This window comes from Phocoena phocoena, chromosome 11, assembly GCF_963924675.1.
Source record: "Phocoena phocoena chromosome 11, mPhoPho1.1, whole genome shotgun sequence".
Taxonomy (NCBI): domain Eukaryota; kingdom Metazoa; phylum Chordata; class Mammalia; order Artiodactyla; family Phocoenidae; genus Phocoena; species Phocoena phocoena.
The window spans coordinates 100,263,308-100,278,527 of NC_089229.1; the positions used below are offsets into that span (position 1 = coordinate 100,263,308).

At 39.3% G+C, this 15,220-nt stretch overlaps 1 protein-coding gene across 3 annotated transcripts in view; it reads left to right on the plus strand.

Annotated features, from left to right (window-relative positions):
• The window catches only part of ERC1 (ELKS/RAB6-interacting/CAST family member 1), a 357,838-nt gene that overhangs the window by 143,224 nt on the left and 199,394 nt on the right, over positions 1 to 15,220 (plus strand). For 2 of the 3 annotated variants that reach the window (XM_065886875.1, XM_065886877.1), the window contains one exon: positions 8,262 to 8,393. The exons of the other annotated variant lie outside the window; for it this stretch is intronic. In XM_065886875.1, the coding sequence (XP_065742947.1) occupies positions 8,262 to 8,393 (132 nt within the window). The remainder of the gene's footprint in view (positions 1 to 8,261; positions 8,394 to 15,220) is intronic. 3 annotated transcript variants of the gene reach the window in all.

The window sequence follows — 15,220 nt, forward strand, 5'->3', positions numbered from 1 at the left end:
TAGCACCTTTGCCAAGACCTCAGAGGCAAGAGAGACAGCCTCTTATGGACCACATCAATTGTTTATTAAATTAAGTAAAAGACTATCTTTGGGGTTTTGGGGGAAGACTTTGAAAATTTGTGCTTGTTCTTTTTAATAAGCATTAGTGATCAGAGGAGACGTGTCCTACGATTAGGTAAACCCCATGTCCTTGCCTGAACTTCTGTTACCAGCTACCAGAATTTTCAAGATGAGCACCTGGCCAATCTATGTGGGATATTTGTACTCGGTGCTCCATAAAAGTTATTTATATAAAGCATTATTTTATATGTATATGTTTCCATTTCCTTAATGAAATGCATCTGCTTTTGTTTTGACTTTGATTTTTAACAACTTGAACCGTGGGAGATATTTGAGGGACTTTAAAGGGAACAGGGGGAGAAAATATCTTTACATTTGAACCCAAAACATTTCCTTAAACCAAAAAGTGGTTGGTGTGTAACCAAATTCTGTCTCTGTGTTAGGCTAGCTTTCTTTTCTTAAAATTGACTTCATCAATGCATCTGGCTTCAACTTTCCCCCCACCCCACTAAGCATCTGAGCAGTTGCTAATTGAATTCTGACCTGTTGAAGGATTTTAATGAAATCTTCCGCGTGTGTATTTATGTTTGGGGGATGGGGAGGAGGTATAGCAGTGGGGTTGAGGGTGATGGAGAAGGAAGCATGGTCTCTTCACAGTAAGGAGAACGGATAGCAGTTAACATTAATATCTTTCAGAGCATGTTAAACTCTCTGGTAAGTGGTGTTTACCCCAGAGGAAGTGGCTCTTAATGTTAAGCTGAGGGAATGACCTCCACTGGCAGGGCCAGGGCAGGGGGATGAGTGGACGTGGGGGGCTGTTCCCTCAGATACTCATGAAATCTGCAGTGACCTTCCTTCTGCTGCTGAGAAAAGCTTAATGAGATTTGTCCGTATCAAGTGATTTCTTTTTATGTTACTGTATAGTGAGCCTTTTTTTTCTTTCAATTTTGAGGGAGCTGTTTGAAGAGAACAAAACATTAATTTCTGATTGCTCTTGTTCCTTGTTTCCTCTTGCCTTTGCTTTCCTTAGTGAACGTTTGATCTGAAGGCAAGGCAGTGGGGAGCAGAGTCTTACAGCTGGTTTATAGCTGATGTTGACAGAGCTGATGTCAAGAAGTAAAGTTCAGAGGAGTGTTTTAAGGGAGTGGGATTATGGGATTTGCTAAAGGGTCCGGTCCAGTCTTCTTTAGTTGCCTGAGTGAAGTTACAGCTGTCACAGCTTTTGCCCTAATCTCGTTTGAGTATAGGAGGCTTCTTGTTTAAAGATGTGAGAAATTCTTTGGTAGCTTCCCCTTTCCTCTCGTTCTCCCTCTACCATGCCCCCAGAACTAGTCACAAAAACCACCTGCGTTGAACCCTTTCCTCTGTGAATGAAGTGGTCTCATTGGACCCCAGCTAATAAGTAGAGTTGGCGTAAAGATTAGACTTAATTATCATCAGAATCCGTGAGGGGTCAGGAGTTTATAGAGGGCTTTACTCAGTGGGAGCCAGCAAGACTCTGAATATTTCATTCTCATATTTTCTTAAAAAACTGGCTTAATTCCCCCAAAATGTGGAGGCTAAACGTATTAATAAACCTCTGTTGTACGGATAGCTCTCCGAACACTGACCCAGGAGTTTGTTTTCAGTTGAGCTGTGACTGACTGGCATGTTGTGTGTTCTTAGGACTGAACTGTCATTGAATGCAGTTGGATTACTCTAATGTTTACCATAATCCCAAGAAAACATCTCCCCTTACAACTCAATCCAGTTGCAGACTTTCTTCTAAATAATTCCCGACAGAATGCATATTTTGCTGATCTCATATCCAATGACACGCTGATCCATAACCCAATTTTGTGATGTCTTCTGAATGTCTGCCTTTTACATTTTAGGTATGTTTGGATTTCATTTTAATTTGGTATCATTTGGGTTCCACTTTAATATAATCTCATAACAAAAGCTGTGTCTTTGTAGTAAAGGCTCTCTTATCCCAACAGTTATTTTTCTCTCAGGAGCAGTTCTGGTAATCACTGTTTTCATTCTTCATTGCTTCGTTGATAATCCGGTTTTCTTGTACTGGAGCTATATCCTCGGGTACTATGAAAACCATCTTCCAAGGTGGCCCCAGAGCATCCTTACCTCTTGGTATTTGTGGCCTTGTGTAGTCTTGTGGCAGGGTTAGTCTTTGTGCACAGGAGAAAGTGTCAGATGTGATGATATGTGACTTCTGAAGCTGGAACACAAGAGACATGGTTGCCCTGCCTTGCTCTCCAGGGTCACCTGCTCTGAGGAATGCCAGGTGCCATGTGGAGAGGAGCAGAGGCCCCTTGCCAGTGGTCGTCACCAACTTGCCAACCATGTAAGAGGAAGCAGAGGACTGAATCCTGGCAGACATCTCAGCTGTCCCCCAGTGAGAGGACCTGGCACCAGACTGTTAGGTTAAGCTGCTCTTGAGTTTCTGACCCACAGAAACTGTGTGAGACAAAAAATGTTCACTGTTCTTTTAAGCTGCTAAGTATTGAGGTAACATGTTAAATTGATATAATTAATAGCTAACATAGGCACTTTATATCCTAGGTGCTAAAGTAATCTGCCACATGCCTGAATTTTTCTTTTTCCTTTCAATTCACAGTCTGGTTTTCTCTGTTGATAGAACAGTAAGTGCCATTTGAATTTCTGTTACTCATGTTATCACTGCAGTAATTGTCAGTCACTTGTTAGAGCTTTTGACAGTGTTTTCTGTAAGGATTCTCACCTGGTACCTCATATTTATGTGCTAACAGGCTCCGAACTAAGAGAAGAGTTACGAATTTATGTAAAACATGGTGTGTTGTATAGCCTTTTATAGATGCATTTCGTATGTAAAAACTTGAGCGGTGTCCAGTAGAAATACAGCGTGAGCACACGTATAATTTTGCATTTTCTAATAGCATCACAAAAAAAACTAAAAGGAAACAGATGACTTTAATAATGTACTTTACTTAATCCAGTATGTCCAAAATGTTGCCATTTCAACACATAATCAGTGTGAAGATTATTAATGAACTATTTTACATTCCTTTTTTGGGGAGGCAGCAAGTCTTTAGAATTTATAGCACATCTTAGTTTGGACACATTTTAAGTGCTCATTAGCTCCATGTGGCTAGTGGCTGTGTTGCATGGGACAAGACAAATGAGAAGTTATGATTTTATTCCAGGCTAGCTGCAAATCAATAATGCATACGAACAACAGGAATGAAGTTCTCAAACTTAACTTTAATCTCTATCTACATTTAGTTCCAGTAAGTCATCTTTCTGCTTTCTGGATGCCTCAGAGCCTTCGAGCCTGCGGAGTGTCCCAGGGATAGAAGGGATTAGGGATCTCGGGGCTTCTGTGCAGATTTCTCCAGGATTACAGACTTGAGTGGTGTGGCTGCCTCATGATTTATGTTGAAGACGGGTGAATGTGGACTTTTTGAAAGAGAAAGTCTAGTTAAGACTGTAAAGCACATTCAGGGCCTTAGGCTGTACTTGGTACAATCACTCTCAGAGCCACCAAGGAGTACTTTCCGGGGGCTCAGCACATCCCCTACTTCCTCGAGCCTGGGCCTGAGAGTGTACCGAGTCTGTTGTGTTTCACAGTTTCTGAAGTCCACCACTTTACCAAGTGACGTTTTATTGCGTCACACACATTCAGAGAAGCTGGTGGTCACTGTCACTTCTGCTCAAAGTTAGGGCAGTGAACAGGTGAGAGACTTTTCTCTTCAAACCAAAACACACTGTTAAGTATAGTATAGACGAGCAGTTTTATCACCAGAATTCTGTGTCAAACTCTATCACCGAAATCTACTCACTACTGTTTTTATAGGGGTGTGTGTGTGTGTGTGTGTGTGTGTGTGTGTGTATGTATGGAACCATTTGCACAGAAAAGGGGATGGGGGACAGTTTTGAAAGCTCTTGGCTTGGTGCCTCAGACCTCGGCTGTTGAGATGTTTAAGCTTTAGATATCTTCAGAATCTTTGGGTTAATAGCAGAACTTATGGCAACATTATCATTCCTTTAAAAAATGTTATTATTTGGAGTATCCCACAGTTACCTAAGGACTGGAAAGGAATTTATCATCATCACTTTGACCCACTCAAGCAAATTATTGACATGAAGAAATTCGCAGGACTTTTTAAAAATTTTATTTTATTCAAGTCTAGTTGATTTACAGTGTGTCTCGATTTCTGCTGTACAACAGTGACTCAGTTATACATGTATGTTCTTTTTCATATGCTTTTCCATCATGGTTTATCAGAGGACATTGAATATAGTTCCCCGTGCTGTACGTAGGAGCCTATTGTTTATCCATTCTGTATATAATGGTTTGCATCTGCTCACCCCAAACTCCCCATCCCTCCGTCTCTTGTCTGCCCACCGCCTTGGCAACCACAAGTCTGTTCCCTGTGTCTTCACAGGACTTTTGAAGAGAAAACTGAAGAGTACAGTGGCTTAAAATTCATACATGTTGTTTTCTTAAACTTTTATTCCTTTTTGCCGTTAGCACTGAGTTGTGACACATTTGTCCAGTCAGCTCTTCTCTTTCCGTAATAAATAGTTAATATGTTTAGAGTATCAGTATCTGAAATAGTCACCACATTTATAACTATTTCCAAAAATTCTCTGTATTCTTATTAATTTACTTGGCAGTGTGCACTCTTCTTTTAACATTTTTAATTTCATTTTGATTTCTTTCAGAACAATATATATTTATATTGTATACAAAGCAAGGCAGTGCTATACGGCCCATCTGCCCCGTTCTTGTCTAACCTTGATGCCTGCCCCTCGGAGACGACCACTTTCACCTCTTTGGGTTGTTTCTTCTGTTGTTTACTTCCACTTTTTTATCGTTATTTGATTATTTTTCTCATTTGGACATTAGTTATGTACTGAGTTCTTATCCTGAGTGATGAGGAATTGGCTTTTTTGCACAAGTCACCCCACACTCTTCCCTCTCTGTCTTTCCAATATAATTATATCAAGTTTTGCATTATTGTGACCAAGGCACGTAGTGTATTATGACTTCATTTCCTTTATTGGACTTGTAGTTTTTCCTGGTGGTGGTAATTGGTTTGTTTGTTTGTTTTATTAGTTATTTGTATACATGTCACCAGTTTATTCCCAAATTCCTTTTTCCAACCATAACATTCCTCCCAATATTGTTACTGTTGTAAAATCCATCATCCCTTATTAATTAACCTCAGGTAATCTCTACATGCACTTTTTTCTTGGAAACATCTTTCCTGGAGTTTTCTGTCCTCTACTCCAAACTGTACTTATTCTCCAGGCTTGTTGTCACCTCCACAGTTCCCTTCACCATGCATTTGAGACAGAGCACAGACCTGGTAGCTCTCTGAGGGTCTGTGATGTGAGGTAAAGTTTTTCAGACTTTGCATTCCACCCTCACATTAGATTGACAGTTTGGATGTAGAATTCTATATCAGAAGTCATCTTTCCCTCGGAGTTTTAAAGGCATCGCCTCAATTGTCTTCTAGTTTTCTGTGTTGCCATTAAAAATTCCACTGCCTTCCATTTTTTTATTCTTTATGGGTGATCATTTTTGCCCTTTCTAAACTTTTTAAGATCTTTTCTTTTTTCTAGTATTCTAAACGTTACAAAAAAGTACCCATATTATAATCTAAGTGCAGAAAAATGTATTTAACCTTGAAGAAACAGTGAGGACAAGAAAGAATAATTATAAATATGACCTAGCAGTGTGGTTAGGGCTGCAATATTTGTAGAACTAAAAGGTTCTATTTATTTCTGGCATTGGCTCAATATTTTATTAAATGAAATAGATTCAAGGTTTTGTTCAGTACAAAGGAAACTTCCTTGGTTTGCCTTAGCAGATATCTGTTAAGATTCCAAAAACAAAACTAGAGCCAAATTTTATTCACTGTATGGTTTCAGTAGTTGGACTTTGTTAAAGATGGTGGGGGTGGTATTTGATTTGCTATCTTCAGTTTTCTCGTTATTGCCCTGGTTTAATATGAGTTCCTTAGAGCAGATGGTCCCATACCTAGTTTTATACTGAGATGTAACATGACTTACAGTATCTCATAAAAATGATTCAACAGTCTCTTCTCCTTTTCTTTTTATTTGTGGTTTCACTTGGCTTCTGTTTTTCGTTTTTGTCATGGAGAAAGATTTTGCACCAGGCTTTGCCATTAGGTCCAGAAAACTTTTAAATAAATGACCTTGCACACACAGTTCATCTGGTAGACTCTGGTTTTAACACTGGTTTCAGGGAAACTTTCAGTATGACAAATTACTAATTATCCTCGCTCTAAAAAAAAGTTTTATTGATAAAGCCTCAAAGCTGTTTTTTGGCCCATGCAGAAGAGCAAGTAAACCTGTTTGCTTGAAATTGGGTTCCTGGGAAGTTATTTGGAATAACCCTCATTTTAGGTTAGGTTACCAGAAGCCGCTCAGGAGATCTCCAGAAGACAGTTTAAGGGTGAAGGATGCAATAGGCTGGACATAAACATAACACTGAGCTATTCGCAGCTAATTGATAACGGGAACCATTTGTGTTTCTATTTGCTTACAGGAATCTGTAATTCAGAATCCCCATGTTACTACAGATGTAGTCATTCATTAGAGGATTTGACAGGACTGCACAGATCATTGCATCCATTCCTTTCCACTTAATCCTTCTGTTACATTTCATTTTCTTTGAATCAAGAGAAACTATGTTGGACTTTGTTTTCAAGGGAGTCATTCCTTGTCTCTCTCTGCTTGGCCTCATTGTAGAAACCCTTATTGTAGTCCGCTGTTAGTGGCAAGCAAACTGGAAGCATTTAGATTTCAACAAAGAGCATTTTTTGATGTAGCTAAACTGCCCTGCATAAAACAGAACCTTACTTAGGGACTAAATCAGAGTATTTTATAACATTATCTCCGAGAAGAATGAAAACTTAAAAAAAAAATACATCATCAAAATGTGAATATTCTTTTTCCTAAATCTTTTTTTTTAATTGAGAAAAATGGGAGAGAGCAAAAGATATAGCAGCTTTTTATTAGGAAGGATGTTAAAGAATAGATGCCATTCCATCAAAGTTGGGAGAAAACTCTGACGTAGAGATTTCAGTTCTAGAGAGTTCAGTTCTAGATTTCAGTTCTAGATTTCTGAAGACAGAGTTGTCAAAAAAGGACTTTCTTGTACTTTGGTCTTATGAAAACTGAACTACAGTAAGATCAAATAAGAGTTGCATAGATAAAAGACAAAATCCTTTGGTATCTTTTGCTGATGTGAGTGTTCAGCAAGTTGGAGAATGAGTGGACAAATCTTGTTCTTTGTCTCATCTGTTAATAAAAGGTAGCACCTTATTCTTAGTCTTCTGGTTCTGTTTCAAGAAGAAATGCTTAGAATAATCTGATGGATCCAGTTCTTCGTACTACTTGAAAACGGTTTCATTTATTCTTCTTCTTTTAAGATCGTCTATCTTACATGATTTTAAAGTCCTGTAGGATTTTGTTTGTCTTTCCGGTAGAAATCCATATTTACCTCCCCAAAAGATACTTCTTAGACTTGTGTAGAATATTAGGCCTAGTGGGTTTTGGTTGTCTAACCAAATTACTCATCCTTAGCCAGACCAGTTACTTATCACCAGTTATTTTTAGTTTTCTTGTATGAGATTGAGAGAAAACTTTACTCTCTTGAATTCATGAGGAAAAATCTCCTTTTGCATTTCTTTTTTAAAAAATGAATTTGCCAACAATTGTCTATATGTAACATATAATCCGACTGATCACGCGGTTTACTTTTTCATCTGGGCTTAACTTTGCAGGGAGAGAATGTTTAGCTCTTGAGTCTTGTGACTTAGGCTTCATCGAAGCTGGCTATAAGCCCAGTTTAGAGAGTAGCTCAGAAACGGCTTTGCATTTTTAGATAATGAAGCCCCTGCTTGCCTATCTGCCTAACACTGACAGTTTTCTTCTGTGTGTTACGGAGGAAGTCCATCACAGGTTTCTCTTGCTTAACTAACTTGACCCTTTGCTCTTAACAATATACTTACTTCTTCAACCTCTCTACGTCTTTCTTCCCCCGTTTCATTCTTTCCTTTGTGTCCATATCTTTTTGGCCTAGATGTACTTCTGAAGGGAAGAACATTTTATAAGCACATAGCCCTTCCTTGATAAATGGGCTCTCCTTGAGTTAATTAGTCTCCTTCATCTGGTCTTCCGTCGTTTTCCAGGACAGTCTCCGTAAGAAGGATGACAGGATTGAAGAGCTGGAAGAAGCACTAAGAGAAAGTGTACAGATAACTGCAGAGCGAGAGATGGTGCTGGCACAGGAGGAGTCAGCCAGGACCAGTGCTGAAAAACAGGTCTGCGATTTTTTACAGTCACGGCAGTGCTGCTGGTTAAAGGAGGGTGAAGCCCAGCCAGTATGGCTTAGGTGAACAGTACGTAATGTATGTTTGCAGGGTTTCAAAGCACTTCACTGAGTGTAAGTATTTAGAGTTAAATAAGAATTAAAACATAGCCGTATTAAGAATTGATTCATGTTAATGCATTCATCTGTGCGTTACATATTTGGGGCTGACTTGTGTATATTGATGTTGTATATGCTGACACACCTGATGAGATGAAATTTAACTTGCCTGTCTGTCACCAGACTGAGCACAACCCTGCTTTTAAATTGAATGGGAAAACACAAACACTTCTGAGTCAAAGGCGTTGATTTAAATAGCAAAACGTTTATTTACTTTATAGCCTGTCTTGTTCACAAGAGCCGTTAAAGTTATAACAAGTTGAGGTTGGTAACAGGTATGAAGGACATGGATGTCATGACACCTGGGAGTCCCAGATCAGCATCTCAACCCGGAGGTGACTTGTTAAAGAATTCTGCTGTTTCTGTTTGTTTGCTATGTTTTTATATGTCTTTTTAGATTCTCTACCCTTGCTTTAAACTTTTTCTTAGGAAGAATAAAGGTGGGAGGTCTGAATGGAAGAAATAGTTTTAACAAGTGAAGGCTCTAATCTCAGTTCCCATTATAAGAGTGTCTCTTTTCCAGTGTTGTTTCCATCTCTTTGTTGGAGAAACATAAGTGCCAAACTATTGGTAAAAAGTGTTCAGTGAGAGGGTGACATGAATCTTTTGGGGAGCCCTTTGATCAGACCACCAGAGCTCTTGTGAGCTAGGGTAGCTCCATAGCAAGGAAGACGGGTACCTTTCAAAGCAGACGTGTCATGGTGTGTACTACCAGGGAGTCCCCTCATAACTTAGATACAAGGATCTGGTTTCTTTAGTGTCAAGTGTAGAAAGACACACTGACATTTATTAGGAAAGCTGAAGGAAAATTGATCTTTCCAGAATGAGTTTCTTTCAGTGCCCTATTCTTAGATAAATGTCTCGGTCCACTTTCTATTTGAATATTTATTAATGTACAGTTAAACAGAGCTTGGGTAGTGGAGAGCCTCAGAGAAGGGGTAGTGTCAACCATTGTTCCAGGGTAAGGAGGGATTTTTTTGTATCTTGATTTTATCTTTTTTACATTCTTCCCTCTATTTTCAAAATGTTCCCCATTTTGTCTTTCTGTAAAGATTTTTTTCTGCTTTGGGATCATTGTTTAGTGACAAGTCTTGCATACCAGAGATCATGTAGAAATTTTGGCAATTAATAATAAATCATGTCATGGCATATAGACTGCTGTTACATGTTCTTTTTTAAGCTATTGTGTGAACTGTTTATAATTTGCTTTCTGGGGAAGATTGATTGATATTAATAGGCTTTTTTTTTTTTTTTTGCGGTACGTGGGCCTCTCACTGTTGTGGCCTCTCCCGTTGCGGAGCACAGGCTCCAGACGCGCAGGCTCAGTGGCCATGGCTCATGGGCCCAGCCGCTCCGCGGTGTGTGGGATCCTCCCGGACCGGGACACGAACCCGCGTGCCCTGCATCGGCAGGCGGACTCTCAACCACTGTGCCACCAGGGAAGCCCAATAGGCTATTTTTATGTTATTTATTTTTCTTGTACTTTCCTTTTTTCTTTTTTCACACACACACGCACACTGTATTTTATTTTTACGAGAGATAAATAGACTGACACCAAGCATTGTAAATGGGTGACCACAACAAAAGCAACAATGATTGCAATTACCAAACACGAAACACACTCACACTGTGTCGTAATGTTGACATTCAGCCCAGGAATCCTCCACTGTAACAGCTCCTTTACTTTGCAGAGAAAATTGATTTGTATATTTTTTGCCTCTGAGTCCTTGTGGGATTTTTTTTTTAAATTCAAACAGAAAGTCACAAAAATTATAATCATCCTCACCAGTTCACTCAGTCCCATGTAATTAATTTTTTCATCTTGATCTTTTGTTAGCACTTTTATGAGTTCATCAGTTTTCCATTAGAGTTCTGAAAATGCTTATTCATTCAGTTCAGCAGTATGGTGAGTTACCAGAAACCTGTGCTTGTCAGAGTCTTTTCCATGAATTCCTTGAAGGTGAAACCCTTTTATAGGAACGTATTTGCAAAAGCATCAGAGTACACCCAGAACTGTCTGTGAATGACAAAAGCCTTAAAAATGACCACGGTTAAAGATTTGATGAAAGTTCATAATAATGCAGTTGACAAGGAAATTTAGTTATTTCTGAGATATACATTTTAAAGTAATAACTAGAATTTATGACTTATAACATTATACCAGAACATATAAGATTTTTAGGAATTTCATATAATGTCTGAAGCATTTATATTAACATATTTCTGTACAAATAACCCAAAGAAAGTTTAGTATTAGTTGTTTTGTTTGTTTGTTTGCTTTTTATACTGCAGGTTCTTATTAGTCATCAGTTTTATACACATCAGTGTATACATGTCAATCCCAATCGCCCAATTCAGCACACCACCATCCCCACCCCCCCCACTGCTTTCCCACCTTGGTGTCCATATGTTTGTTCTCTACATCTGTGTCTCAACTTCTGCCCTGCAAACTGGTTCATCTGTACCATTTTTCTAGGTTCCACATACATGCGTTAATATACAATATTTGTTTTTCTCTTTCTGACTTACTGCACTCTGTATGACAGTCTCTAGATCCGTCCAGTCTCAACAAATGACTCAATTTCGTTCCTTTTTATGGCTGAGTAATGTTCCATTGTATATGTGTGCCACAACTTCTTTATCCATTCGTCTGTCGATGGGCATTTAGGTTGCTTCCATGACCTGGCTATTGTAAATAGTGCTGCAGTGAACATTGGGGTGCATGTGTCTTTTTGAATTATGGTTTTCTCAGGGTATATGCCCAGTATTGGGATTGCTGGATCATATGTAATTCTGTTTTTAGTTTTTTAAAGAACCCTCATACTGTTCTCCATAGTGGCTGTATCACTTTACATTCCCACCAACAGTGCAGGAGGGTTCCCTTTTCTCCACACCCTCTCCAGCATTTGTTGTCTGTAGATTTTCTGATGATGCCCATTCTAACTGGTGTGAGGTGATACCTCATTGTAGTTTTGATTTGCATTTTTCTAATAATTAGTGATGTTGAGCAGCTTTTCATGTGCTTCTTGGCCATCTGTATGTCTTCTTTGGAGAAATGTCTATTTAGGTCTTCTGCCCATTTTTGCATTGGGTTGTTTGTTTTTTTGATATTGAGCTGCATGAGCTGCTTGTATATTTTGGAGATTAATCCTTTGTCAGTTGCTTCATTTGCAAATATTTTCTCCCATTCTGAGGGTTGTCTTTTCATCTTGTTTATGGTCTCCTTTGCTGTGCAAAAGCTTCTAAGTTTCATTAGGTCCCATTTGTTTATTTTTGTTTTTATTTCCATTTCTCTAGGAGGTGAGTCAAAAAGGATCTTGCTGTGATTTATGTTACAGGGTGTTCTGCCTCTGTTTTCCTCTAAGCGTTTAATAGTGTCTGGCCTTACGTTTAGGTCTTTAATCTGTTTTGAGTTTATTTTTGTGTATGGTGTTAGGGAGTGTTCTAATTTCATTCTCTTACACAGAGCTGTACGGTTTTCCCAGCACCACTTATTGAAGAGACTGTCTTTTCTCCACTGTATATTCTGGCCTCCTTCATCAAAGATAAGGTGACCATATGTGCATGGGCTTTCTATCCTGTTCCATTGATCTACATTTCTGTTTTTGTGCCAGTACTGTACTGTCTTGATTACTGTAGCTTTGTAGCATAGTCTGAAGTCCGGGAGCCTGATTCCTCCAGCTCTGTTTTTCTTTCTGAAGATTGCTTTGGCTTTTCGGGGTCTTTTGTGTTTCCATACAAATTGTGAAATTCTTTTGTTCTACTTCTGTGAAAAATGCCATTGTTAGTTTGATAGGGATTGCACTGAATCTGTAGATTGCTTTGGGTAGTATAGTCATTTGTTGATTCTTCCAGTCCAAGAACATGGTATATCTCTCCATCTGTTTGTATCACCTTTAATTTCTTTCATCAGTGTCTTATAGTTTTCTGCATACAGGTCTTTTGTCTCCTTAGGTAGGTTTATTCCTAGGTGGGTTTTTTTTTTGTTTTTTTTTTTTGCAGTACACGGGCCTCTCACTGTTGTGGCCTCTTCCGTTGCGGAGCACAGGCTCTGGATGCGCAGGCTCAGCGGCCATGGCTCACGGGCCCAGCCGCTCCGCGGCATGTGGGATCTTCCCGAACCGGGGCACAAACCCGTGTCCCCTGCATCGGCAGGCGGACTCTCAACCACTGCACCACCAGGGAAGCCCTTATTCCTAGTTGTTTTATTCTTTTTGTTGCAATGGTAAATGGGAGTGTTTCCTTAATTTCTCTTTCAGATTTTTCATCATTAGTGTATAGGAATGCAACAGATATCTGTGCATTAATTTTGTATCCTGCTACTTTACCAGATTCATTGATTAGCTCTAGTAGTTTTCTGGTAGTATCTTTAGGATTCTCTATGTATAGTATCATGTCATCTGCAAACAGTGACAGTTTTACTTCTTCTTTTCTGATTTGGATTCCTTTTCTTTTTCTTCTCTGACTACTGTGGCTAAAACTTCCAAAACTATGTTGGGCAATAGTGGTGAGAGTGGGCAACCTTGTCTTGTTCCTGATCTTAGTGGAAATGGTTTCAGGTTTCCACCATGGAGAACGATGCTGGCTGTGGGTTTGTCATATATGGCCTTTATTATGTTGATTTAAATTCCCTCGATGCCTACCAACCCTTTAACTTATGATACAATACCAACTCTTTAACTTATGATACCAAAAAATCATATATCAAGTTAAGATCCTAGTTATATAAACTCTTTAAGAGGTATACAAACACAGTCGTTGTGGAAGACTCCTGGTCTAGGGGCGGGCGGGCAGATTAGGCTGAGTACCTCATATCCTGGCAGTGGAGGTGGAGAAGAGTGAGCAGGTTTAGAATAGGAACAGAGCTAAAAAGATTTGATGAATTGCATGTATGGGTAAGGGTGAAAAAGAAACAAAAATGATCCTCCGATTTCTGACAGGACGCCTGAGAGGTGGTGGTTCCATTTTCTGAGATGAGAATGCCCTAGCAAGAAACTTGTTCAGGATAAGAACTAAGAAATTGTGCTGAAGAATGTTAGCTGTATTAGTAGGAGAAGTAGAATTGCTACCACGTCAGGTTTGTACTTTCAGCCCAGTTCTCTCTTCTGAGATCCAAGCTAAGTCTACTTCATGTCTACTTTGTATCTTTACTCCAGTATTTCATTGAAATCTCGACCTGAAACCATCCAGATTCAGAGCTCTTTATTTCTTAGCCTCAAACCAGTTTTTCCCTCAGGCTTTTTCATCTCATCTGAGAAAACACTCTTATCCTACAAAGCTGAAATTAGCGTCCTCAGTGTTGGGAGAATCAAGTCCAAGAAAGGCAGAAGTGATATGTTAGGTACAGAGATTTTACACTGTGACTCTCTAGTTCAGAAGGCCACTGCAGAACTTTAGGGAAACTATAGTACCTGGTGGCTAGAAAAGTGGGTTCTCAAGTTGGAAGCCTTCGTTGGAATTATGGTTCCATCACTTACAAATTGTGATCTTGGGCGAGTTATTTCTGTGTCAGTTCTTGAGCTGTCAAAGAAACTTGGTACTGGTATATAGTGCTATAAAGGTGCTGGCATAATCTGGTATATCTGCCACATGAAGAGAGGTTGTTGTATGTGTAAAGAGAGTAGTCAGTCAACATTAGCTACTACTGATACTTCTCTTGCTACCACCACTGCCCTCCATAGCTCCAAGGGGAGGACTGGTCCAACCTGGCTAGGCCCCAGAGAAACTTACTATCTATAGACCCTACCTGGTTGATTCGGTACCAGTGATGACATGCTTATTGTTAAAAGTTCCCGGTTACATATATATCAAGTTTGAATTCCTGTGAATTGAGGAAACCCTTGTCCTCTCCCCTTGCCTGGCCTAGAATTTGTAGTATCTACATCAGCTGAGGATGCCACAGCCAGCTGACAGGTTGCTCAGGTGGGCACGGTTTTGCTCATTGGGTTGTTCGTTCTCTGAGAGTGTGTCTCAGGTCAGTGCAGGAGCGTAGTCTGTGCATTATTTTCCAGTTTACTTTTAGGTTCTCCTCGTGAAGGTAGTTTGGGTAGCTCTAGTAAAGGACTAGAAGTGTGTACTGTGAAATCCTATCCTAGTGCTAAATATTTTTCAGTTTTACAAAGTCGTGTATTCTGTGGGTTTCTTTAGGAAGGAGAAAGGGAAAGAAAAGAATACTTTTTTAGCACTATCTGAAGCAAAATATGGATTTTAGAACATTATGCTTGTACCTTATTCCTAGAAATGAGAAGATACAAAATATCTAGGATTTTAAAAATTTGTGTTTGATCCTCGTAACCTTAAATTACAGTTGGAAATATCTGTTTGAACTTTCATGACTTTTTTTCCCCCTTAAACACATAGATGTACACACGCGCACTTCCTGTGTACTGAAAGTACCTAGAAAACAGATTTTTTTTCAGTAGCGGTGTACACTCTTGGTGCTCACATGTGGTATCCAAATCCCATTCCCTATTAAAAGGATTTGAATTCTAAACAGAGGTTACTTTTTCACTTTTGACATAAATTCTGTGGATATACATTTTTCGTTACAAGTGCTTGATGGTTACTGAAGCCTCCGAAGTCTTTATAGGAGCGCTATCCAGTAGGACCTGGAGACACTGGGTATGTCTTATAAGATGTGAGTAAGATGACAGCCCAGCC